Source organism: Ammospiza nelsoni, chromosome 13 (genome assembly GCF_027579445.1).
Source record: "Ammospiza nelsoni isolate bAmmNel1 chromosome 13, bAmmNel1.pri, whole genome shotgun sequence".
In the NCBI taxonomy this organism is placed as follows: Eukaryota; Metazoa; Chordata; class Aves; order Passeriformes; family Passerellidae; genus Ammospiza; species Ammospiza nelsoni.
The window spans coordinates 6,170,287-6,198,074 of NC_080645.1; the positions used below are offsets into that span (position 1 = coordinate 6,170,287).

The window sequence follows — 27,788 nt, forward strand, 5'->3', positions numbered from 1 at the left end:
GTTTTAAGAGAGAGCTGACAGTACCCTTATAAAAGGATCTACATTGATTTTATTTTTCTGTCTTCATTTAGTGATAGTCAAGTAATACATTTTTCAGCTAATTGAAATCCACTAAATTGAATTTGGTGGATTTCAATTAGCTAAAAAATGTATTACTTATGTGTTTTGTTCTTGGTGCTGTCACTCTTCAGGTGTTAAAGAACATCTTGACCTCAGCACCCCCAGCTGAGCACAAAGTGCCCTGTAATGTTCTATAACAGATGAGTAACTATTCAGTAGTCCAGCACAACTCTCAAAAAAGGACTTTTTCTTCCAGCGTGTCTGAAGAAAACCTGAGTGTAGCAGAAGATTTTATAAAACAGGTCTTCAAATACATTCACACTTACAAACTTCCTTTCTTCTAAGGCAAATAAATAAATAAACAAACAAATAAATAAGACCATTACAAAAAAATCTGTTTTCTTTCTCTTTAAGAGGTATGAAATTCAAGTTGCAATTCTCAAATAAGGCCATAAAAATTAAGTTCACCAGTCCTGCTGAATATAGTGAACAGGCCTATTGCACAAGTTAGTAAAGGTTTTAATATTCATCTGAAAACTGTAATATTACAGACTTAAATGTGGTAAGAAGAAAAAAATGTAAAATCATAGAATCATGTAAAAAAAATGTAAAATCATAAAATCATAGAATCAGAATGGTTTAGGCCGGAAAGGGGCCTTAAAGCCCATCCAGTGCCACCCCTGCCATGGCAGGGACACCTCCCACTGTCCCAGGCTGCTCCAGCCCCAGTGTCCAGCCTGGCCTTGGGCACTGCCAGGGATCCAGGGGCAGCCCCAGCTGCTCTGGGCACCCTGTGCCAGGGCCTGCCCACTCTCAGAGGAGGAATTTATTCCTAACATCTAATCCAAACCCAGGCTCTCTGCAGAAATCAGTGTCGTTTTAAATGAAAAGATCATTTGTTTGGGGAAGGATTAAACCCACAGATTTTCAGCATGCAGATATTTGTTACACCCTCAGCACAACGGTGCTTTCATGAAATCTTTTAAAGACATTTGTAATTTGATACACTGAGTGGTTCTGCCTTGGAACATGCCCCATAATTATTGGTAGAAAGGACAGCTAGAAGAGGATGCAAGAAGGTAGGAAGCTGGCAGCATTATTTCAGGGCTCTTTGCTTCATTTCCTCACAAATGGCTCATTCAGGCATTTTGTTGTATGAAAGGCAGTGCAAACCACAGCATGTCTGTTCCATGAACCACGGCTCATTGCTGAACCAATGCATATTTATCCTGGTGACTCGTCCTACGCTGCAGTTGGCAACTAAAGTATCTCCTTAAGCATTGTCTGTATCAGGTTCTGTCTCCTTTGTGGAGTTATGTATCAATTCCCTGGGCAGTTTCCTCTGCCTCGGTCTCATCCCTCTAGGCCAAGGTGAGGACAAAATGACAAATAGCCGAGAGCATCTTGCCATGGAAGATTCTGTGGAGGGAGCTTAGGACCAGCTTTCAACTATGCTGAGCAGGGAAAAAGCATTTTGCTCACAAAAGCATTTTGCTCACAAGTCCAACTTACCTCATCTATGGAAAAGAGATTACTTGTCTGTTCTACATGGGGGCTGAGAGAGTTCACAGCTTACATTTAAGAAAGCACTTAGGACAATGTTTTAGAAGTGACACACAGATGTTGCTGTTACTTATTTACCAATAGAATTTCAGGTTTACTTATATCATGATGGCAGCTGTGATGTACAGCACATTAGCCATGTTTCCTGTGCTCTGCTGGAAAATGCAAATGATGCCAGTATTCATTTCCTCCAGTTCAAAGAAGTGTTTCTTTCCATCACAGTGCTCCAAGACTTGTGGGAGAGGTATTAAGAAACGGGATGTCTACTGCAAGAGTCCTGGTTCTCCCAAGGTGAAAATCTTGCCTGAAAGCAGGTGCAGCACAGAGCCTAAGCCTGAGTCCCAGCAGACCTGTGTGCTCGGCCGCTGTCCCAAAAATGACCGGCTCCAGTGGGTGATTTCTTCCTGGAGTGAGGTAAAGTGCTGCAGTTTCATGGCTCACTGCCTGCCCTGGCTGCTCTTGGCAATGCTGGCTCAGGGACACACAAACCATGGGGAGGAAGAACAGCTGAGCTGTGGTTTGAAAATCAGGTATTCTAGGTGAGGAGCTGTAAACCCCAGATGTAGATGGAGGTTCCCCAATGTCTTTGTTAATCACTGTCTGAGGTTCATATTTCAGTTTACCCTTTATGGAGCATGGGCTTTGTGGGATTAGTTCTGTGATGCTTTTACAATGCACAATTTGGGGTGTCTGACCCACCCCAAGTTCCCCTTTATCTGCCTGTGTTTGTGAGGCTGTAGAAGCTGTGCTTTGCCTCTGCAGTGCTCAGCCTCCTGCGGGCCCGGCCTGCGGCAGCGAGAACTCAAATGCGGCGAGAAGAGCATCCACGGGAAATTGGTCACCTTCCCCCAGAGGAGATGCAGGAACATCAAGAAACCAAACACCAGCCTGGAGGAAGCTTGTAACAAGGGAGCCTGCCCATCACAGACGTTGTATAACATGGTGTCTGGCTGGTATTCCTCGCCCTGGCAGCAGGTAGGCATGTCAGAGCACAGAGGAGCTGCCTCCAGTGCTCACAGGCCCCAGGTGCCTCCTGCACGGGGCCACACCACTCAGCCCCTGAGATGGGATGCAGCTGCTCCACATCCATCATGTGCTTTGGTGCAGCTCAGTGCTTTGTCCTGAAACTGAAGAATGTCACTTAAAAATGTTATTCATGCTTGAGAGGCACTACATTCCACACTCATTTTCCAACACTTTCTTCTCAGTCTTCTTCAAAGTGCACTGTGCTTGAACTACTGCATATCTCTATGCACGGTGTATTTGAGCATCTGCACAGATTGCCTGGAATTCCCTAAATACTATGATTAATTGTGGGATCAGTCTGTATTTGTTTCTACATTCTTGCAAACAAGCTTCTGTATTTCTGGAACTTACCTACTTTATGAGTCATGTATCAATGAGACACGCACCCATTTAATAATATTTACATGAAACAATGTATGCCTGACAATTGCAATCAGATGAAAATGATCACATTTATCTTAAAGACAACTTTTCATGAAACACATACAAGTAAAAGGCTTATTAATTTTAAAATACTTCATAGCTCTTCCTGTAAACCCATAGTGGTTTTCCCCAGAAACTGCCATAATTATGGTTCTGATGGGATTTTTATCTGTGTTCCGGCAGCAGGGTTGGGCCCAGAGGCTTAGAGATCAAAAGAAATCCATGCAAACAATCAGGAACAGGTTTCTAAAATGTTCAATTTCTGTCTTGATGTCTAAGTAAGGAACCAGATTTTCAGCTGAGTTCTTAAATAACCACAAGACACACACGCCTTTGAAAAGTTGGTCCTGGTGGGGCTTGGTGGACAGCAGCACACCTGGTCCTGACCTCTCTTGCTTTGAAAGTCTCATATGAGGCCCTTGAAGGCTCTCCCTTTGGCTTTCAGGGCTCTCAGAGTCTCTGCAATGCAGCCAAGGTTTTGTTTTCCCTCTGCCCAGTGCACAGTGACCTGCGGCGGGGGAGTGCAGACGCGGAGCGTGCAGTGCCTGCGCCAGGGCAGGCCGGCTGCTGGCTGCCTGCCCCAGCAGAAACCAGCTGTCCTGAGAGCCTGCAACACCAACTTCTGCCCAGTCCCCGTGAAAAGAGGTAAAACTCAGCTCAAGATGCTGCAGCAGGCTTATTGCTTAGAGTTCTATACCCAGCAAACATCACCTTTTCGCTACACCACTGATCTGGCCTGTTCCTTCATAGCTGTTTTTTTCCTAGACTTCCACATTTACAGTAACTCTGATATTAACAGCATCTCTTCTTTACCAAGTGAGCCCTCTTAAAGCAGACTTTAAGAGGGAGTACAACTGGTACTGGAGATTTTTTTTAAAAGCATATGTTAAAAGAAGTATGTGAAAAAGTCATGCTGTTTGGTTCTGAACTGCACCTTTATTACTCTCTTGTTGAAAAACACAAGTATTCTATGCTGGTACTGCTTTTGATGAATAATAGCCACTTTGGAACTAAACAATAAGAATTTGCTATATTTTTTTAGTCTTCCAGACCTCACCCAGCTCCTGGGATTCCAAAATTGCTTTACCTAGAATGTCCATCTTACTGCTTCTGAGCAGTGCATGACAGGCAGTCGGGGAACATGAAATTAGAGTCTCTCTCCACTTTCATGTCCACTCTATCTCTCCACCTCTTCAGTGTGAGAAGGGAGGGGAGAGCAAGGGGTTTTGTGCCACATGGAATGAGGGAAGGGGGATTCCTCTCAGCACCACCACAGACAAAGAGTGGTGTTCCAGAGATTTGCTTACAGGGTGGTTACTGTTTGTGACTCTTTCCTAACTGCATGAAAAATGGTCATGGAAGTCCATGTTTGTCCCACATAATCTGGTTATGCTAAAGCACTTTCAATTGTGACTTTCAAAATCCTGCACATTAATTGACCTTTTTAAAACTGGGAGCTGAAAGCAACCTCTATAAAATCTAGGCTGGACTGCGTGAGGAAGGTGGTAATGGAGCTGGGAGCAGAGGTCAAGCTCTGGCCCTGCATCTTGTAAACTGACATTAGCCAACCACCCCCATGTCTGCCCAATTCCTGGCATTCCCTGTGCACAAAACCCCCTGTGAAACCCAGTGAGATCCTAACAAACCTTTCTGCTGCATCAGCCTGAGACATGCAGGCTATCACACTCATCTATCAGGGGACCTGAATCCAAACAAGGATATGGAGATGAAATGGTCCTAAAAGGGATAAGTAAATAGTTCTGCTGTTTTTATCAGTAAATGTTCCTAACACTTCAAATTAACATTCCTAAAAGGTTCTGCTGTACTTCAGAGTTTCTGTATAGCTTCCTTTTCTGTTAGGATATAGCAAGGACTTTTCTTTCACCTCTGTTTTCCCCTGCTATATTTCATGTCTGAAGTACTGTCTGTTATTAATTTTGGCCTTGGCCTGCTTCTCTCTCTCCTCACATCTGCAGGAGCCCTTTCCCCTTTATTATACCTGGGTCGTCAGGCTCTAGAGATCAATTATCTCCTCGCTGCTCTCTAACTTTCTGTCTAAAGCAGCAAAAAGAGAGGAAACCAGCTGGGCTGGAATCACATTGAAGCAAATCAGTCTCTATTATCAGCCATGCAGCTCCAGCTCAGTGATCACAGGCAAGAAATTAATGTTTCAGGGAGAGTTTGCACACTTTCCTAGACAAACTGGGTCATTTCCATCGCTCTCTAGAGGCAGTTACGGTCACCGTAACTCGAAGTAAATCCAGCTGCTTCAAATGAATGAAAATCTAAACAACTGATAAATACTTGGGTAAATAGAAATAAGGACCTGACTGCCTGATCCCCACCCACTGAATTTTGTGGGACTCTTTGTGTTCCTTCCAACAGTGCTTGGATTAGGTCCCAATTTCAGCCATACCTCTGCAATATTAGCATTGCCCTCTGATCTTCAAAGGGGACATAAAGATTTATTTACGTGGCTTCCTTAGTGCTTATACTTTTTTTTTAAACAGTAATTTCTAATTTTTTTTTTTAATTCACCCTTTCATGGCAGGAGAGCTCCTTCTTCTCTTCATCAGAACAGCTTTCCTTCCTTGGTGTGGTGTGTGCTTTTCATCTCTTGTCTGCTTTGGGCCCTCCCAAATTCTGTCTGGTGGCAGCAGGTGAAGGAATGGGGAGTCTGGTGCTGAACTCCCAGCTGGATCCCTCCTGACACTCCATGCAGAACAGAAAGGCAGTGCAGTGGAGTGGGAAGGCTGCAGTTCAGTCCTGAGCTCCCCAGTTCCTGTTCAAGAACACTATTTTCTTTCCCTACCATTAGCATTTAAAGGCTAGCTAATGTTTTTAAAACCTGAGGAAAAGTGGCATTTTAAAAGAATTATTATTAGTAAATTATTTTCTTTTTCACTCAAATAAATTTTAGGGTGATAAAGGTATAAAATATCACCTTTGCCATTATATAAAAGGAAATACAAAAAGAGCAGTGGTGATTAAACCAAAGAAGTTGCTATAGAGAGGTGGAGATGCCTCCTGGCCCATGGAACATGCAGAAGTCGTCTGTGCTCTGTGAGGGAGCATTTATCTACTGTGACTCAGTAACTGATCTAAGAATGCAGACAGTGGTGGGTAGATTTTTGTTCAGTCTCCTTGTAAATTCCTTTTATTGGCCATGTAAACAGTAGTTCTGAGAGCTGAACAAAATCTTTACCCATGCTTGCAGATTTCAGTTTAGCTATAAATTTTGCTAAACCCCATTGAGTCTTACTGCTCTCTCAGACATGGTGAATTTGTTTATAAATCACCCATATGAATCATCACTCTCCTCTTTTAAAGAAACATAAAGCATCCACTGCAAAACGAGAGAGAAGCAGCTACAATGTGTTTTTAAAGCCATGGAGCTGTGTGTATAAATGATATCTGCACATAAATTGAAGAGTAACAAGATTTTAATTGAAAAATATAATTTGGCTGTATTTTTAATGAAAAGCTGGGCTTTTGAGAACTAACCATGGTTAACAAGTCTCTTCTCCCATTGCAGTTAATTAAGATTTTGCCAACATGGCATAGTCAAGACCCCAAGTGTCTCAGCAAAGAGATTTCTGAGGTTCCCTGCAGAGGAAAAGGGAGAGAAAGAAGTGTCTCCAGAAAGTGCAGGAATATAAGCACAGAGCAGAGCACTTTGTGCAGGGGCCAGGCATTCTGAGTTCCATGAGGTCTGTGTGCAGGTGAACTCCACATGATGATGATGATGATGATGGCAGCCAGCAACTGGTACCAAATATGGAGTAGGCTCATTTGTATGAGTACCTGGGTTTGGAGCAACTGTAATCAGAGATGTAAACACAGATGGCTTTTTTTATCCTCTAATGTGGAACTGCCTCCTGTCTTCCTGAGCTACAAAGTGTGATCCAATTTTTTTAATTCCTTCAGCTTTTGACCCCCCTATAATAATAGTTCTATCTTGATCAAGTTAACAAATCTCTTGGCAAAATTTAATGGCTCTTAAAATCAAACAAGAAACTAGTATTTTTGAGATGAAAGCTCATTCATGTTCCTTCTCCTTTGAATCAAGTTACCCATCATGTTTTTAATATTACCAAAGGCATACAAGGGTGTGGAACTATTGCCTGACTTGCAGACTTGCTAAAACACAGCCTTACCACATTGCTTGTGTTTCTCTCCTTCAGATGATCCTTCTTGTGTGGATTTCTTCACTTGGTGTCATCTGGTGCCCCAGCATGGTGTCTGTAACCACAAATTTTATGGCAAGCAATGTTGTAAATCATGTACGAAGAAGAACTGATAGCAGCGTGTTATCTGAACCCTTCAGTGACAGGATTCTCTTCTTCAATTTATGCTGGATTTATCTCTGCTTTGAGGCAAGACATGATGCCACATAAACCACTGATGGGAGAGACATTTTTTCTAAGGGAATGTCTGAGGTACAGTAATTGTTGGATTTATGTTGAAAAAGGAATGTTTCTTTCTTATTTTTTCTTAATTTGCTGACCTCACTAAAGCACAGGGTACTATGGATCACTTGAACACTGAGACTCAAGGGGAAGTTCTTCTTTCTTTAAAAGTGTCATTTTGCACTGTCACATGTTACGAGGAAGAAATTAAGGCAAGGGAGCCCTTTCTGGCTGATTTACCAGAATGCAAAGCAGGAGAGCTTGGCAGCTGGAGGAGGAGGCAGCAGGACAGAGCACACCATCAGAAGTGTGTCCTTTGCTATTTTTTGTGACTGTTGTCCCAGGGTGAGGAAGCTGTTTGCTGCCCTGGAGGGACATCCATGGCTGAGGGCTGGAGAAGGCAGTGTCACACGTGTGGCCACCAGAAGTAAATAATGCACTACAAAGATATTATGGTGCTTCTCTACCAGACTTGCTGCTGGAAAAGCAAGTTGTGCATCATGCTAATGTTTTTATAATTTTTGAAGAATTCATTTTCTGCTTTGTGTAGAAACTCAGAGGTGGTTAACTAGTAACTTGAAATGTATTCCTAGAAATGTGCAGCAGTAGAATATTTGGACTTTTAATATTGCTGTGTTACAAGTAAAATAGAATTGCATATTTCAACTAACTCAAGGAACTCAGATTGATTGAGCTCAATGGTTATGTTTTCAACTTTCTAAGCTCATTAGATATGTAATTTTAAATTTAAACTTGATATTTTAAAGTAGTTTTGTTTCAGAAGCTAGATTGTTTGAATGCCAAGATACTGAAGAATGTCTTCCTTCTAATCTCAAATCTCTCTGCAAATTTTGATTAATCCATTACCCAAAGCAAATAACAAGAATACTGCAGTCCATTAATTCATGCTGAACTTCTCTAAAAAGTTATTTATTCACATTACGCAAAAAAAAAAAGCATTAAAAGATAAGTGGATTATTCACTCTTACCAAATAAAAGTCAATTCTATTTTTATACACCCTCCTAATACTTGTATTTAGTTCAGAATCTACCAGCCAACTAAAGAATTGTAAAAATGCTGATATTTGTGGCCGTTCAGTATCGAGATGTTTGATGGCACCATGTATCAAATGGTGCCATTCAGAACATTTCTGCCTTGAAAAAACCCAACCTATTTGCCAAACCCATTCCGAGACAGAGCTGTGTCCTACTGTAATTTTCTGGGGAGTGCCTATGAGGGACATATTTATCTAATTCCACCCAATCCCACAACTTTTTTTGATGAATGTAGTTCAGTTTGAGTGTTTTTTTAAAGTATGGTTTCAGTGTAGGATTAGCCAGCTCAGCACTAATGCTAGACAGTGGTCACTTAAAATTAGCAGTTCCTTCTGAAACAATTTAAATTAAAAACATGTATTCTGTGTTACTTTAGGAAATGATTGGAAACATATCTCAACCTACACTGCTCTGTCTTGATATTGGACATTGTGTAATTATAACCTTTTTTTCTAGGAAAACTAAAAGGTTGTTTTTGTTTTGTTTTTATAATTGTGTCCTTTTTATTATTTGATGTAAAATAATTAATTTATTAATGCATAGCTTTTCCTTTATATTTCTTTGCTCACTTCCCTAAATGAGAACTGAGGAAAGAAAAATGGTAGTGTCACAAAGTATGAATTATGGTGTAAAAAAGCAAAAACTATAAGTGTAATATTTAATTATTTTATAAGCTTTGTAATAAAATACTCTAACTGTTTCATTATATTTGGAATTGTAAAATTCATGAATAAAATATGGAGGTTATAAGTAAATATCAAGTGTTACAAGTGCTGTGTGCATTCCCTTGCATCTTTGTTTGTTGTCCCGTAAGCAGAAGGTTATCTGTTTTTCTGCCGCTGTGTGATGGGGAAAGTGGGCCCAAAAAGGCAAAAACGGAGCAAAACTTCATGGTTTTATTTGTATGACAACACAAAAGCTAAAATACACAACAATACATGTGCAAGACAAACCTGAGCTGTCGATCCTCTCAGCAAAGACAGTGGGAATTTGTGTATCCCAGAACCAGCAGGATTCTTCCCTGTCTTTATCTGCAAGGTGGTATTCAAGATAAGGAGCCTCACTCAGCACAGCAGGAGGTTTTACAGCCTCTCCCATCTGCCTGGGGATACTTGATTTTTCTAAAACTGGCTAAGAACCTTCCAAGCCAATCCCTAGGAGGGAGGGTTTAATTTCACTGATCATTTCAGATATATTCTCCAGCATATATTGGTGCTTTTCCCTTCATTCACAATCACTTAGTGCTCTCACAAGAGCCAGATATCCAGAGGGCTGTTGATAGAAATACTGAGATGCCTCTGACACACAGTACAATCCAGTAAGCAATAATAGATCAGTCTGCTCCTGAAGGACTCCCAGCAAGAGCTCTTTGGGATGGGATTTGGACTAGTGATTTAAGTAATTAATATGCCCACACAGGAATTCAGACTATAAACTGCTTAGTGTTTGGGGCTAGAATTTCGGAATCCAAATGAACCGATAGTTGTCAGTGAATTACAGTGTTGGAGTGGGATGTTGAAAGAGGAAATATTGCATAAAGATGTGCTATTGTGTGCTTGGATCCCCCCCAAGTCCACAACTGCTTTATTGCTGAGACCTTACAACAGTATTTGGTACACAAAGCTTGGCAGTTTTCTGGAAGTATATTGCTGCAAGGCTCACTTTATAAAGCAGAATGGGGTCTTTTCACAAAGGAATAGCTCAATTTCCTGTGGTCAGATTTCATCACTCAGGTAAAGGATGCATCTGCCCAAAACTCAAACAGATATTTAATGAATAGCTTGATTGTGTAAATCAAACTCAACTCTCTCAGATGCCCAGAAGACATGAAATGCTGGAGACAGATGAATGTTTCACTGCATGTGGTTTTATGGTAACATGATCCATATCCCATATTTCCTTTATTTTTCAGCAAATCCTATTCAAAAGCATCAAGAAAATAAATTAACATTATGATTTCTATTGTAATTGAAGTGCAGCCTCACAGAGTCACTGAGATGCCACTGTGTTCAGGGCTGTGTGCACAGGTCAGGAGGGGCTCAGAGTCTTGAGTGTGCCACAAGAAACTGAGGAAAAGATCATGTTCATAGGGAGCTCATGGTGATTAGGAGAAAAAGTGATGCTGGTGGCTCACTGTCTGTGTGGACAGTGCAGGACATCTCCAAGGCAGCTCTGTGCAGGTGAGATTTGAAGGAACAGTACTGAGGAACTTTATCCTGACACTGCTTTGAAAGCAAAAATGAGGCATGTTCAGTGCTGAGTCCTAACCAAGATAGGGACTGTCCCAAGAGAAGGGAAATCCATGTGGATCACTCACCTGCCAGTTACGGGGGACTGAGAAGTGAGGATCTGGCAAAGCAGTAAGCCTCCTTCTTGCTGAAAAAGTCCTGAAATGAGGAGATGCAGCTTCCAGGAGATGCTTTAAATTCCTCCCCAAGCACTACTGTATGAACATCAGCCAAATCAAGCTGACCTCCCTGCCTGCTTCCTGCTCACTGGGCACCCCCACTGTGGGTATTCTTCCTCCCCTGCTCTTCAGGACAAACCCAGGTCCAGGCTGGGCTGCAATGTGTGCTTTGATGCAGATCACACTCTGGAGCCCTTCCCCTTCCCATGAGCACAGTCTGTGGCAGAGGGGCAGGGGGACCAAGCTGATCCTCAGCCCTGTAAGGGTTATTGACAGCATCTGCCTGGCAGTGCCACGGGGAAGCCACAGCCCCTGCTGGAGCACAGGGAATCAGAAACACACTCTGGCCTTCCAGCAGCCAGCACACACCAGGCAGGGCTGAGGGAAGGGGAGCAAACATCTGCCAGCTGGGCTGAGCTACAGACAAAATCTGAATTCCTCAATTCACAATATGTAGTAACATAAAATGCAGTATTCCTTATGTTCCCTGAAGAAAAACATTTTTATAGGGCCTATGCTTCAAGCTACTAAATATTTTATGTACTTTCCATTCAATAATAAGAATTATTCAGTCATGAACAGAACCTGTTTTATAATTTCTGGATTCTGTCAATGGAGGCAGGAACCTTCAGCTAAGTTCTAACTTCCAGGCTTACTTTGTAAGCATTAAATCAAGCTATACATGTCAGCCTCAACACTGCTGTGTGCCTACTGCAAAAAAATGACAGATCTTTAGCATCCCTTGGGCTGCCAAACATTAATTATGTTCTGTTGTGATAATGTTCACTAATCCTTTCATAATAACATAGCAAAGCTGACCAAAAAAAAGCCCATTAAAGAGGACTATAAATGGATTTTTATGGGAAATATTTACTACTGAAGCTCTTACCTGTGGAGACCAAAGAGACTTGGGAGGAAAGCACATACAAGAATTTTGGTTTTTGGGACCTTCTCAGATCATGATATCTGAATTTTGTCTGTCTGATAGCACAAACTGAAGGGATTCTCCCCAAAGCAGGAATGACCTACCAATACTCTGCTTCCATGGAAATAATGGTCCTCTACTGAGGACCATCTATGTCACTCTACTGTCTCTGTTTAGATTAGTTGAAAAGAGTCAGGATATCTATTAAAGGAATTTTCACTTTCAAAGACCTTAACTGTACAGCTCTCTCCATTGATATTTTAAGTGGATCAGAACATTTCACTCTTAGAGAATCTGCCTGTCAGCAGAAAGCTCATCAGCTCAGGTTTTGTAAAAATAAACTGCAGATGCCAAGTTGCCCAGAACTTCCATGAGCCTGGGCTTTGTTGGTGTATGAGGAAAAATCAACCAACACAGACAGTAACAAGCTGTAAACACAGCTCTCTCCCATTAAATGTAGGATATACTTCATCAAACTGTATCCTTTCCCACAGCTTGGAAGGGTTTGGTGTCCACTTCCAAATTACTAGTTGCAAACCCAAAATTGTGTATAAACAAACTGGAACATATAATTTGAAAAGCATCCAGCTATTGACTGAGGCTGTCAGGGGATGTAAGTGACCATGTCACACACACCTGAGCCGGCCTCTTATTCTGTGGCCACTTAACATCTAATGCTGACTTTTTATTTTGTTGTTTCTCAGTTGCAATGGGACTTTTAATGAAAATCATGAACCTGGTATAAGGTTATTGCTCAGGTAAAATCAAGTGTCAGGATTAGCCTGCTGATCTCCATGTCCAGCAGAGCTGTGTGACATTTGGCACATGGACTGGGGAGCAGAGCAGGGCAGCTCCCACAGGCTGGTACAAGCTCTGAGCTCTCTAAGACATGCTGTACATCTGTCCCACTCATCAGCTGCTCCATTTGCTCCTTAGCACAGTGACTGTACCCTAGAATTTGCACATTGTTGAGAATCCTGCCCAGCTTCACCAGCCTTGCTACTAAAGAGTAAGGCAGAGTAAGGTAATAATAAGATAGTGGTATGAACAGTGAGGCTAAAGCACCTGTGCAGCAACCTGCTTCAGTGCAGGTTGAGTGACAGTACCAGGGAAAAATCTCCATCAGAGGATACAGAACTTCACAGAACTGCTATCCATGCCCTTGGTCAGTGGGCAGTCATTCCCCCAAGTCCTGTCACCCCAGGCCCTTGCCCAAAGTCTCCTTCCAGCTCTCTTGGAGCCCTTCAGGTACTGGAAAGCCTCAATAGGGTCATCCCAGAGAGATTCTGGGTATTGGTGCACGTGTTTTAACCTCTTCTAGAATCTCCTGTGAATTGGAATCTTTGACCTGCTGCATTGACTCTCCTGCAGGGTGGTAGATGGTGTTTTTGCAAGTTCTTCACTTGTGCTGAGGAAGGGAAAGGAGAACTGGAACAGAAGAGTGGATCCTATTTAAATTCATTCTTTTTATTCTACACCTGTGACATAGCAGCCTGCTGTGGACAGCGACTGGACTTACTAAAACCAGTGATCTCCTTCATCATTTAACCACCTCTCTCTAGATCACAGTATCCAGTATCCCCTTTGGTTAAATGGTTCATTTTATTTAGGGCAGGAACAACTCACACCTCGTGTGTGTATAAGGGCCAGTGCTGTGGGTCCTGGTGTTAATGTGTGATCATCCTGCTGGCAGCCCTGATCTGCTGAGAGATCGTGACTTAGAGGGAGACTAAAACTCTTCTTTTAGTTCAGAGATTCCTCTAATCGGGCCAGTTTTAGAAACTGCTATTCAAATTCATCCACATACATATATATACAAGATATAACACAAGATATATTACAGACTGCTTATCTAGATCTTCTTTTATGTAAGGAACAAAATTAAGGTGGAAAAAACACCCAAACTCTTCTTTATGTGCTATGTCTTCTTATCAGGAAACAGCCAGACTGAAGTAATTCCCCAGCTTCCTAGATTGCACAATCCCACTTTGCACAACAAGAGAGTGCTGCAAGAACCGGGTTGTTCTTGGTGCTGGCTTTTGTAGACGCTCTTCCCTGAACTTCTCATTAACCTTCTGAACCTCATGCCTACTGGATGGACCCCAGCCAGCATCCTCCACTATCAAAGGACTCTCTGACAGGAGAGTTTACACCTCAGGTTCCAAACTGATTTACTGAGGCACACTAACAACATAGAAGAGGAAGGCAAACAGTGGATTTGCCTTTTCAAAAACAGCAGTTGATTAAAAAAATAAAGTACCAATAATGTGAGAATCATACTGTCCTGAAACCTTCAGACATTTTGGCACATAGCTCTGTCTCTCTCGCACAATTGCATTCCCTTTTTCGCTGCTTCCCTCCTCCTTTTCCAGAGCTCCCCCCTGAAGCCATTGGGGGGTGAGAGCAGAGTGGGTTGTGAAGTGTCCTGAGATAATCCACTTTGACAGGGAACTGCACTGATTAAAAGTTATTGCTTCGGAACAGCAAAGCTCCCACTGCTGTCCACGCAAAAGTTGCTGCTTTCTATTTAAACCTTAACCGTCAGATCTAATCAAGAGAAAATAAGGACCTTTTTATGAATTCCATGAGAAAAATTCCCCTCAGGTGTAGGTTGCATGGTTTGATCAGCACCAGTATCATGTTTTAGCGTTTCATATTAATCCAGCCGACTCTGAGCCAAGAATTTAACTTTCAAACTTGCCTGACAGCCAGGCAAAAACATTTTGGCAATTTGTTATTATTTCAGCTAAATTTGAAATATGCAAATTAAGATTTATGGCAAATGAGGGCTTAAAACTATGCATTTATCTCCAGGTGGAAAAGGTATTGTGCAGCTGCAAGGTGCCAAAAAATACCAGAGCTGGGCAGAGAACAAGCGAATTACAACTCCCAGAAGGCACTGGAGTGTTGTACATCAGCATTTGGTGTCCTGATGACAGGAAACAAACTATTTCACAGCCTGAGACTTTCTGGAAGATATGGAGTTGACCCAGCCCTCAGACTAAGTATCTCATGTCACCGTTTCCAACTGAAAACTCTTAAAGTGTCAGGTAAATCTGGGGTTTTCAACAAGGCTGAACTAAAAGAAGAATTATTATTTCATGGAATGTAAGTATCCTGTTAAAAACACAGTGATGGGAACAAACTGATTAAGTACAGATAACATTTTTATTCCTTTCTTTTCTCCCATCCTCTCCCTCGTTTCTCCATGCATAAGCAATTAAGAACATTCCCATGTGCCAATTCAGCTCTGCTGCAATCCCAGTAAGGCAAAGAGACAAAGACACTGCCAATTCCCTGCCTCCTCTTCCTGGGCTAGTCCAGAGGAGCACAAACCATGCAAGTCAGATCCAGAGGTGCTCTGGAGAGATGCATTCGTTGCTGTGTGGTCTAATTCCCTGCTCCATATTCTGTGGAACTGAAGACAATAGGATGACACATGGACTGGAGATAGATCCATGCATATTTTCCTTCACAAGTCAGGGTTTCCAATGAAAAGCATTGGAAAACTGAAATGCATTCCCAAAGTTCAGCTCAGCCTGAGCCTTGGGGTCCAATTTTCATCTTAATCAGAAATATTTCCCTTAGGTTAAAGGATTCATAACCACACAGCATCAGTGCACACTGGCCAGACTTAAGCCACATCTGGCAACAAGGGCTTGAACATCAAGAATGTTCAGTGACCAGCACAGATCTTTTCTCAGTCTGTCCTCATACATGCAAACCAGAATTTCCAGATTCTGGAAGCAGATTTTCCTCACTGCCCTAGTTTACTGGAAGAAAAAAGCAGCCTTCATTACGCACCTTATTCCCTATTTTTACCTAACTCCTAGAAATACCTCATAGAATTCGAAAAATTGTGAGGAACTCATTCAAGCAAGGCTTGAACTTGGTTGACATAAATACATAATTCTGCCTTGGAGAACAAAACTGGTTTAATCCAAGGGATCTGGTGCCCAGGGCGTGTGGGGCTGGGTCTCCTGAGCCCTGCCCTGGCAGTGGCAGCCGGTGCCTGCTGTGGCTGGGGAGAGGGAGCTCTCCAGTGCCCAGAGGGAAATGCAGCAAGAACAGGGCAGGGCCCAGCCCATGTGTGTTCTTAGACAGCCACCTAGTGAGTTTAGCGAGAAACTAACAGCTCCAAGGAAATGCTGTGAATTCTAACAGAGGCTGGAATTACTCTACAAATACAGTGCTAAAACACTGCCAAAACTTTGCCATGAGTGCAGAGGGGCTTTGCCTCAGTCAGGGCAGTAGCAGAGCAGAAGGGTGCTCCAGTTACTGAGCTGTGAGACAAGATTTATCATCTCTCTGTGATTCTTGAAGGTAATGTTGGGGGGAGTATTGAAATAGAAGGGTATCCCCACCATGGGAATGATGAAGCATCTGACTCCAAGGCTAATGGAATGCTGAACACTCACTTTATAAGAACTATACTTTGTTACAATAATACTATATTACATTAAAGAGAAATACTCTACTCTACTCTACTCTACTCTACTCTACTCTACTCATCATACTTACTTACTAGCTTCTAACTAACTGAAGAACTCGTGATCATCTGCAAACCAGACAGGTGACACAGCTTGGACCTGACAGGCTAATTAACATAAACAATGTCCACCAGAATCCAATTCAGTACTGGCTTCAGGTAAACAACCTTCCCAACACATTCCACTGGTGCAAAACACCAGGAGCAAGCAGAGATAAAAATGGTTTTCCCTTCTGTGCTTCTCCAGGAAAAAATCTTGAGAGAGAGAATTATGTCTCTCTCTGTTCAGAAAACGTGAATGCCACAGGGGAGAGTTCAAGCACTGAAAAACATGCCTAATATTTAAGTGAATTTCAGAATTTTGTTCAGAACAAGTATATGTGTGTGCTTTTATTTATAGGCATGTGTGTGTGTATGTGTATATATATATATACACACACCTCACCTTTTTCTTATATACCCATTGCTAAATCAAAACATTTCTATTGACTGAAAACAGGACATGATGGACATCATGCAATTTTAAAAAAAGGGCAAAGTCTGGAGGGATAGAGAGATTCATAGAATCGTTAATGTTGGAAAAGACCTCTAAGAACACCAAATCCTTCTGTCAGCTCAGCACCACCATGTTCACCATTAAACCATGTCATCAAGTGCTGGATCCACAAGCTTTTTAACCCTTCCAGGGATGGTGACACCAGCAGTGTCTTGGGGATTGGCACAGAGAGCCTGCTTCATTGCTGGTGTGTGTTGGGCCACTTCTGCTAAGCCAAATTTGTCTGTTGGTGTGAAATTAGCAGGAAGTCTTTCAAGAAAGAAAAGAGAACCTGAGCACCCAGTTCACCTCAAAACGAGCACTTGTATTTGTTCGTTCTGTGTGCTGAATTCCAGCTCCATGAAAAAAAAAGTGTGGGGGTGGAGCCATCAGTCATAAGGATCTACAGAAAAAACAGTCAGGTATGATTTTTGGAGTTTCCTTTTGGAAATTACCACAGGGAGATGTCTGATAAAGCTACACACTTACTGTCTCATGCTCTGGGCATTCACAGAGCCACAACATGCAAATTTATCCCTGTACTAGAAGGACAGAGAATGGGTGGAATTATAATGAAGCAGCCAGAGCCAGCACCTCATCAGTCCAGTGGTTACCTATTAACCACTGCTTGCTAAATTGCCTCTTGCTATGAAGTTCCCAGATGGTCTCTAGTTATAAATGGGATCACTGAAAGGAAACTTTCAAAAAAATAATCTGAAACAAAAAATTTAGATACTAGTGGAAAACCTTGTCAAAATTGTGGTTCTCCAAAGTTCCATCCAGTTTCAGGATGCCATAGATTGGGTGCAAGGGGGTGAGTAGGTCCCAGAAAAGACAAATCCTGATGATGATACTCTGTTTGGGATGCTGTAGAATTTCTATTGCCTCCCAAAACTCTACCAAAACAGAGAACTGCCTGGGCTGCAGATCATGTCAGTCCTGGTCCACTGCTGCAGACTTCGCCATACAGTTTCTTTGTTCTTATGGACTTGAAGTGTTTGTAATCCCCCAAGCCTAACAATGTAATAACATATTAAAAATAGCTATGAATGTGTTTTGAATTCCTCTTAGAAACATCAGCTCTACATGCCTAATTAAATATCCTTGACACACACAAAAAATAATTGCAAGGAAAAGAAACCTCTCTCATAAGGGCCAGATGATTTTAATTAGGTCTCGCTCAAAACCTTCCTCAGCTCACATGGCTCAGCTCTCAAAAAACACTCAGTCACACTGAGGTGCCATGCTGTGCTCCCCTCCTTTCCCTTTCACACTGCTTGCTGCTCCTGTGTCCCACTTTCTCCCTCTTCTGTAAGAATTTGCTGTCCTGCAGCCCTCAGAGCTCTGGTTCTGAGTATCCCAGGCATGTGGGGCTGTGATTTACTGATTTCTTACTTTCCATACCCCAGAGAGCTGCTCTGCACATATGGTGTGATTCTGTAGGAGCTGCACATATGCACAGATGTTCCACACCAAATCTGTGGAGGAGCAGAAACAGTACTTATTTATTCATTCCAGAGGAGAGTTACAGCCCCTTTATCATAACTCCCACAGCCAGCAACAGGTCTGCTCTTAGCCCAGCAAGTGGGATGTGAACTCAGATCTCTCTGCCTTCCTTGGAGGGCAGGAGGGGCTAAATCCTGGTGGCAGCTCAGCAGAGCCCAAGGGCATTCCCAGACGAAAGGTGCCTCCACCCCAGCTGCAGAGATCCTGACAAATTCAGGCTGCTGCCTCCTCAAACCTCCTTCTTCCTCTCCTCTGTACCCAGGGAAGGATTTGCTGCCATGGTGTTCTGTAACAGTGCCCAGACAAGAGACAGGCACTTTGCAGTGTCTCACTTACAGCTCAGATATTTAAGGTGCTGGCACCAAAGAATTGGGGCATCTCTAAAGCACAGTCCTCCACCACCCCAGTTCCTAGCCATAGATATTAATAGTTTACAGTAAATTACTCCTTGAGAATTTAAATTATGTGGACATGCAGTTTGCTCTAAGGAGTTATTTACAAATACTAGAATTGTTTAATCCACTTCAGCACAACAGATATTGGTTGTCATAGTTAGCAAAGTCCTGCAGTTCTTTCTTGTGGGATTTCTCCTTTCTTGACCCTGAGCATTTTTAAGCCTGGGCTCTTGATTTGATATTTTTTATGTGTGTGCTATGGATTTAAACATCATTAAGTGTCACAAGCCTCAATCTGGCCCTGAATGGCTTGAGTTCACTGCAATGTTTTATGTGACATCTCAAGGGGTCATTCTAGATCTTGCAAAGACTTTTGAATGATTTTTTGTTTGTTGGTTGGTTTCTAAATGCCAGATCAGGGAGTCTGGAAAATTGTAACTCACAATATTAAGCTCCAGCTGTTGGACAGACTTACAGCCCATAAACCTTCTGAAATGTCTCCACTGCAGTGTCATCCTTCTCCTGCACCTGAGGTCACCCACAAGTGTCCCCCAAATGGTCACTGCTTCCCAGCACTTCCTTGCTGCTGGAATTCAGCACTTGCAGGTGCTGCCTGTGACATTTGGCCCTGAACTTCTGCTAGTCACTTCCACAGCCTCTGAGGTTTCCAGCTCGGTGCTGGGAGTTCTCTTCCCCCACTCTGTTTTTTTTTTTGCTTATTTTTATCTTGTTTCTGATACTGCAAGGAATTTTATCCAGCAATATGCATCCACCTATTGTTAAAATACACAAAAGGTTCTTTAAATGGACAGTCTCCACAGCCTTCATGATTCCTCCTGTTCAGTACGCATATTCACACAGAACTTATTAGCAAAATTCACAAGACTTTCTCTTTCTTTATGAGAAAAGCAATGACATTAGATTAAGAGTGGTATTAAATTTGTCCAAAGAGGCAGAGCTGCTCAGTGCTGCTGTATTAAGGCAGTGTCATACAAGTGATCACAGCTATCAAAGTTCTCAGACCTGCAGCAGTTCCTCTGGCTCTGAAGACATGGCTGCACTGAAATTTCTGTCTGCACAGATCATTCTTGCTGTTATTCACCTGAAGCACGAGTAAAATTCATGCCAGTCAGACCATGAAGAAGATATTGCTTCTTAGGAATGTATAAAATATATTTCCAATATATTTCCTCTATGTTAAATGTGCAAATACGTTTTTCTCTCAGGTATGTATGACACTAATTTCTACACTGTGTATTTAAAATCTTTTCAGTAATGATCCCTAGAAAAGTCTTCCCAAGTACCTAACCCCTGGAGTAGTGTGTCTGTGTGCTCCCAATATGTATCTAGAAGTCTCTGAGAGTGTGGGAGCCCTGTTCCTGACAGACCCCTGCTCTGGTGGAACATCTCTCTGTGAAGCCTGATTCAGAGCTTGTTGTTTTTCTTCCTCCATGATCTTCTGTTCTCACACAACCTTGTCACCAGAATCACCTCATGGAATGCCCCTTAATGGCCATAACATATTACAGAATTACAAGAATGTAAGACAATTTGTAAGATTTTGCAAAATCAAAGCTTGTGGAAACAATGGTGATAGGTTCAGGCATAGCTGCAGTTTTGTTCTAGGTCTTCTGTTAATTTGACAATTTGTTCAATACCATTGCTCCTCTGTATGAAGTGAAAGATCTTGTCAGGGAGGGAAAGGATCCAAGGAACTGAAAGCCAATCAGCTTTGTGTACCCTTGGAAAAATAGCAGACTTCTCATATGAACAACCATTAAGCTGTATCCATTTTTCCGTGGTTTGAAAATAAGGCAGGACTTGATTGAATATCTTTGTGATTACGGGTTTAACCTTTAATGATTCAGAGTAAACATATCTCTCCAGGGTCCTCTAATTTATAAAGAGATGTTCCATCATCTCCTGTGAACAACCCCTGTAGAGTGAAATTTGGTATCCCCCAAAGCCTCTAGAAAATACCCTGAGCAGACTGGCAAAACTACAGCCATGAACTCTCCTGCATAGGACAGTTTGGTGGACTTTGTTGCTTCCCAGATTTTAACCACAGAACATTCCTTTATAAGTCTTCATTGACCTTTCATAACCCCGAGTTTGGATTATATTATTGTTTCTATCCCTGATGAACTAACTGCAGGTTTATTCTTTAATTTTAAGGGCAGGCAAGAACATGGGAATACAACTGAAGCTGCTGGGAACTTGAAGCATGGAAATACTAGAAATTCACCTCTGATGTCAGAATGAAGCCATTTTACAGGAATCACATTGCACATTGACAGAACACTCTAAGCCAAGCCTAAAAAATTAAACATTTACTGGCAAGTCTTTTACTATGCTTTAATTTTTTCAAATCGGACATACTGACAGCCTGTGGCAGAGTAACCAATGGTAGCAGGAAAGCATATGGCTTTTTTTGTTTGTGCTGTCCTGTGAACACGAGATACACAAGAACACAAATAAAATTAAGATTTGCCCGAGTTTTTTGACAAATTCACTCGACCTGCACCAACCACACCAATGCAGCATGTGCTGGGAAGAGGTGATCTGCAAGCAGGACATGCCTGAGGGGCAAAGCCATATCAAAAACACAAGAAACAAACCCTTACATTTGCTGGATGACTTGCTAGAAAAAAACCTGATTTGTTCCATTTTCATGAAAATAACCTCTGAGACATGAAGCTGTCACAGTTTTCATAAACAGGAGGAAGGATGACCCACCTGAGAAGCTCAGATAGAGCTGCTTTTTCCTCTCACTGTCTGCAGGAGTGGTGTGCTTGCACTGATAAAATGCAGTGCTCAGAGGACAGAGCCAATGAACCCCATTACTGAGCCTGCAGATGGCATTTCTCTCTGAAAGCACTAGAGATGTACACACAGCAGCTGCATTGCTATGAGAAGCAGGATCCTTGTCTCCTTCCATGAGCAAAGTCTCCATAAACACAGTTCAAATGCTTCCTGCAGGTGATAAAACTCAACAAGGAACCCCTTAACTCCTTCATATTATAGTGTAGTTGTGAGCTGCTTTCACCAGCAGCATCTTCTCTGAGTTAATAAAACCTGAAGCAAGTTTATAAGTGTTATCACCTCCAAAAGGTGTTTAATGAAAGTGCTTTTTCTAGCCTGTGACCAATCCCAGTAATCCCACTGCTTCCCTGGACCAGGCACTGCACAATGCATAAATGAGCAAGTGCATTTATAATGTTTGCCTCAAGGTTTTCAGCATGTGTGGATCTACTCATGTGCTTAAGAAAAAATACTCCAACAAGGAAAAGAATGAATGCATATTTAAAATTACCCTTCTGGAATTAGCTCAGCCTATTTGTAAGAATTCTTGCAACTTAGCACATGCTTCATCTTCAGCTCAGAGTGTTAGCCAAATAATAATCAGCACTCAGCAAGAATTAGAAAGCCAGTTTGTCACAGTGAGGTCATGGGGAAGATTATTCCTGCTTTATGACTCCATTTTTAATAAATATTCCATAGCCTGTCATGGAAAGGATATTTATACTTCCAACCTCCCTTTTCACATAAAATTTATCAACTTGTCTGGTAAATTCAATAGGAGCCTATTCCCTTTTGTTCCTTTTTACATGCCTCTTGCTCAGGAGAATCAATAATCTGCGTCAGAGTGCAACAAAGATCTTGTCTGCCTTTGAAAGTTAATGTGGCACAAATCTAGATTAGGAAAGGTATCTAGGTATTTCCTTTTCAGGTAGAATATAACTGCATAAATCTTCTTCTCAGAGTAAAGTCAAACATCTGATGCACTCACCTCATATTTAGGCTGCTTATTACCATCAGTTTAGGTATAAAGATTCAATTTCACAACATCATCTTACTCCTGTCCAAGTATTTACTGCCAGATAAGCATGGGCTTGGGAAATCAGCCTACATGGCAGTGTAATGCCTTTGTCCTCCTCCTTCAGAAACACTTGAAGGAAAATCCAGTGCATTTCTCAGAACAGAAACATTCTCTTCTCCAAAAAAGGCAGCAGGAAACGTGAGCTGTGTCTCACTACATGACAATGAGACATTTCAGTCTTCACAGCAAGCAACCAGTGTAACCCTGGCTCCAACAGGACCATCCCACACCCAGATGGTCAGAGTACAGCAGAATTTAGACAAAATTTCTCTATGTCCTCAGAGTCCTTAAGGAAATCTGTCAAGGTAGTTGGTTGTGGTATTTTTACACAGACCAGGGGCTCCTCACACCGGGCATACTCAGGAGAATATTTGGAGAACAGTACGTGCCAATGCCAGTCTTCTGCCTGGTGTTGCCAGTTTTGGAAGACAGGTTGGAAAAAAGCTCGAGGTTCCTTTCTTTTTTACTCTGTACACATTAGCAGACTGTGGTGATGACACAGTTTAAAAAATAAAATAACAAAATAGATCAGACTAAGGAATGTGTTATAATTCAAGACCCAGACCAATGAAATGTTATAAAAAGAAAGAAAACATGTCAGCTAAGATTTCAACAGAATGGTGTCTTAGATAGGCTTAGAGCATGGAATTGACCAGAAAACAGGAAAAGCATTTATTTACAAGGCATGAAGACACACGTCATACCTGTGTCCACTCTAAATATATAATGAATATTTAAATGCACGTTGTTGAAACAAATTGAGTACAGACAGTTATTTCTTTTAACAAAACATACGGAAACGATCATGAAGGAGTTACTCATTTCAGAAAAAGCTTCAAGGAACTTCCGGTGGTACTACAACAAAATAATTGCTTAGAGAGGAAAAAGAAAGGAGAAAAAACTCAAACACAGCAATTTTTTTTTTCTAGTAAGAAAGTTTCTAAACCTACTTTTTTGCTCCCATAATTCTTATGCAAACATCTTCACTGAAGTCTGTAAAGTCTTCTTGCATGAAGAAGCTTTCTTAAGTTAGTGAAAAATGATAATAAAAAAGCTAGTAACATAATTTAAGCTTCACAAAGAAATTTTTTTTGAGATGGTAAATGAGAGGTTTGAGAAACAGACCTGAGAGAAATAACTTGCATATGAATTTTTTTCCACACCAGCACAGGAGTTGCTGCAAGGGTTGTGTGGCATATCACAAATGAGCTGATTCAATGTCTGCCCAACATGTACATAGATATCTATATAACAATGTTTCATAAAGCCTTTTTATTTGTTCAATTAATATCCACTCTGCTACTTTTATCCAAGAAGGATAAAAATATTTAATGATATTGACTGTCACTGTTCTAGGCCATATTAATAAAAACAAATGAGTAGAGGGATGGTTCACTACACAGAATTCATTATAACTGCTGTACAGAGGGAGAGAACCATCCAGAAACTGTGATAAGGTTGCCCAGCAGCACCAGGTGTGTGTAACTCCAGGCAATCCAACTCCAGCACGTTGTGAGGACACAAAAAAGTCAAATAACTTATTTAAAGTAGCTGCAGAGACTGCAAGCCCAAAACTTCCCCTTCACAGAAATGTTGTAAACCCTTTCATGGTCCCTGTCCTAAGAGATCAGATGACACAGATATGCCCAAGTAAAAATGCTTGAACTGACACCTGGTGCTGTTTGAGCAATGTACAGATTGCTAAAAACAACTGTAAATGACAGAAATAAAACAAATAAGAGGCACAGATAAGACCTAATCATATTTATTATCAAGAGAGAGGCTTCAGACACCAATCACGCAAACTGGATTCCTTCAAAACAGTGCCTGAGAAAGCTTAAAAAAAACCCCAAACAACCAAAACCTAAATGACCAAACTAAGACATAAAGGATCATTCTGTCTCATTTGTGTAGCCTGCAGTTCACAAGAACAACAAGTAAAGATCATGTTTCAAACCTTAGGTCATTTTCAATGGCACACAACTCGCAGGGGTCCATCCAATTGCTTAGAAAAAAAAATAATCCTAGTTAGATAAAAACCTCACGTCTTGTTATACATGTCAACAGCCATGAGTCCACTTTGGTCAACAGTAAATGTGGACCAACAAAGAATTAACACAGTTAGGGTCACTGAATGAATGTAAAAATCCATCTTGCCCTGTGAGAACTGCACAAAAAAGTTACATTTTTTCATCAGTTCTGGGTACTATGCTGTGGTTCATGTGATGACTTTTGTCAACACTAGACAAAATATTAATTTGTGTAGATATGTCTAATTAAGCAAGTTCACATTTTAAGAATTTTTTGATTGCAAGAGGAACGGTAAACTAAAATCTACATCAATTAAAATGTGTTTTATACTGAGCTTAATCTTCTTGCAGTCTCTTTTTCCTGCATGATGTTCTCCATCTCTTGAAGTGGCTATTACAGAACTTATTTGTCTCTGAGAAAGTGTTAGATGCCAAACTAAGCAGCATGTCTGGAACACAGCAATCATTTTATCCAGCCTCCTCAAGTGCTTTGCCATCCTTAGAGCCATTCTTCCAGCTTTCCACAGCTTTGCTTCAGTCTGCAGTTCTGCTAAGGACTGTCCTCACCATTATGCCAAATTCCAGTTCTCTGCACACTATTATCACAAACACAATATTAGCACTTAAAACTCAATTGCAAGAAATAGATAAATCCCACACTAGAGGTGGATAAATACTATATGGGCTTCGGCGAGCTCCTAGGATCATAACTTTATGAATAAACAGCTCTTTTCAGTAACTGCACAGCCTGTTTCTTTCCATCCTTAAACCAAATGAACATTAGAATGGTTTCTCTATTCCTTAAGAATATGGATTTATTTGTTTCCATTAAAAACAAATATTCCCAACTTCAAGTTGGTCACAGTGCCAACCATCACCTGAATGCAAACAGCTGAGCCTCAAGTCAGATCTGGGAAATGTGTCTCAAATAATCAGTTTATAAGTGTTTTAAGACAACAAGGATTGTTGAAATACTTTTGATAATTTTTGATAGGCAATAAAATAGTGTTACTATAACAAAAAACCTGCTTATTTTTCTGAAATGAAACACCAAGGACTGAGAAAACCACCTCAAAACAGGAGTAAGACAGTTTTCAGAGAGTTTTTAAGAGAACAGTTGTGACATTTCCATTCAAAGCAAAAATCAACTTCAAACAAAAAAAAAATTATAACTTTTATTTCAGTCTGCATTTTTAAAGAAATTTTCAACCTTTACCCAGAAACACAAAGAATTCCCAATGAACAGGTCTCCTTTCTAAAAATTTAGAGTTAAGCACTTACCATAGCAGTTATACCACTCTATTAAAATGAGTAGTGGGTGGTGAAATTGGTAATCATGTTTGCGCTTCAAACCACAGAACAAACTTCATGTTTTTGTTTCATTCAAGCAGTTATTCTTAGTGCACTCATGAGCAGACACCAAACTCGTAAATGTTTGATTCTGTGAAGCAAATAACAGCAAAATAAGCCTGACTACAAATTTAATTAGGATGGTGAAATGGCTCCAAAGGAAGAACAGTGGTCTGCTGTGACAAACCACAGACCAGGGGAATCCACAGGAGACTTTAACTCAGTGCAAATCACCCAGCTGAAAAGGGCAAAGCTGAGGATGTTTTCAAGGAATGCACAGCTAACAGCTACAGAAAGTTGTTGGTTCATTTTTCAAGTGAATATGAATATGTTTAACTGCTGCATAAAGAAAAAAGTATATGATCCAGCTGCAGTTTTATGGTTCTTCTCCAGGGCAGGATGGTACATTTGTAGAATCTAATGAAAATGGTTGTTTTCCTTTGCCTACAGAAAGAACGTGGTTGGTTTGCTTGTCTGATGTTTGGTGGTTTCTGTAATTTTCTTTTTCCTTCCTCCCCTATTCCCTTTCTTTTAAGTGGAGAGATCAAATTTAGCTGGATGTTTTATTGGAACTCATAGGGCTTGGCTCAAACGCCAACCGCTGGCTCTCGCTCATTACTGAAATGATTCACTCAGTCTGATTCTATTCAAATCCTGGCAAGTTAATATTCCACTTTACAGTTTATCACCTGCTATCAGAGCTCTGGTGCCTCCTTAAAGCTCCAGGGTCTCCTTCAGTCCCAGGGGACAGTGCAGCACCTCCTCTCTCACTTCCTCTGTGCTGCCTTTAATTCTCCATACACAGAAACACAACCCAGCTCTGCAATCACAGCTTTCAACATCAACTTGTTTTTAGTTTTCTTTTACATGCTTTGGAACCTTTTTTTTTACTCATATCACAAGGCTATTTGGAGTGGTAAGTCCTGTGATTCCACTCACCACGATTTGTTGTATACCTGTGTGCTTCATCCCTCCTGTTTATGATGAGGTGAGCAACATAAAATTTTATCTTATAAAACAAATCCAGTCAAAGAGTCAGGTCTGTCAAGAAGGGGCTTTACTGACTTGCAGAGACCTGGCAATACATGCTGAGTGTAAAATATTTCACGGGAAACGGCTAAAAGTTCTTTTGCATGGTAGTTGTCCTTGTTCTGGGTTTGCTGGCATGTAACTAAATTTCATCTTACCAGCATTATTTTAATAATCTGTGCTGTTGTTCTTTTGCACAATATATTTCTTAAATTCCCTCTGCATTATCTGCAGGAAGGTGAACACACACAATGTTCCTACAAAAACCTTTGCTGAGGTCTCTACTGTCCCCAAAGCTTTAGTGCCACCAATGTTACTCTGGTAAGTAAGTGTGCACTTGTTTCCTTGGAACACCATTCCCAACCTCATCCCAACCTCATAGCACAGCATAACCCTCTCCATCAAGGAAAAGCTAGGCCCCTGTCAGGGAGCTTTGCTTTAGGGCACTGAAGCATATTTTCTCCACCAAACCTGTCAAATTGTGTTCTTTATACTCCAGCTTGTTTTTTTTTTTATTTCCTGTGCTTTAAAAATACCCAAGTAGATTTCCAAGCTGCTCTGCAATTGTTTCAGATCTATATGGGGTGAAAGAGCAATCCATGCTCCTATGGAACAGTGCTAATACAGTGACTATTCTGCACATTTAGTATATAATACATAAAATTGTTGTTTTGTCTGTTCCCTATGTAAAATGTACCTCATGTC

General features: G+C 41.2%; 1 protein-coding gene across 2 annotated transcripts in view; it reads left to right on the plus strand.

Moving 5' to 3' along the window:
- Positions 1 to 7,372, plus strand: part of ADAMTS18 (ADAM metallopeptidase with thrombospondin type 1 motif 18) — a 77,348-nt gene extending 69,976 nt beyond the window's left edge. For both annotated transcript variants that reach the window (XM_059481477.1, XM_059481476.1), the window contains exons 20-23: positions 1,846 to 2,037; positions 2,386 to 2,598; positions 3,570 to 3,717; positions 7,257 to 7,372. In XM_059481477.1, the coding sequence (XP_059337460.1) occupies positions 1,846 to 2,037; positions 2,386 to 2,598; positions 3,570 to 3,717; positions 7,257 to 7,372 (669 nt within the window). The remainder of the gene's footprint in view (positions 1 to 1,845; positions 2,038 to 2,385; positions 2,599 to 3,569; positions 3,718 to 7,256) is intronic.
- Positions 7,373 to 27,788: the final 20,416 nt, after the last annotated feature.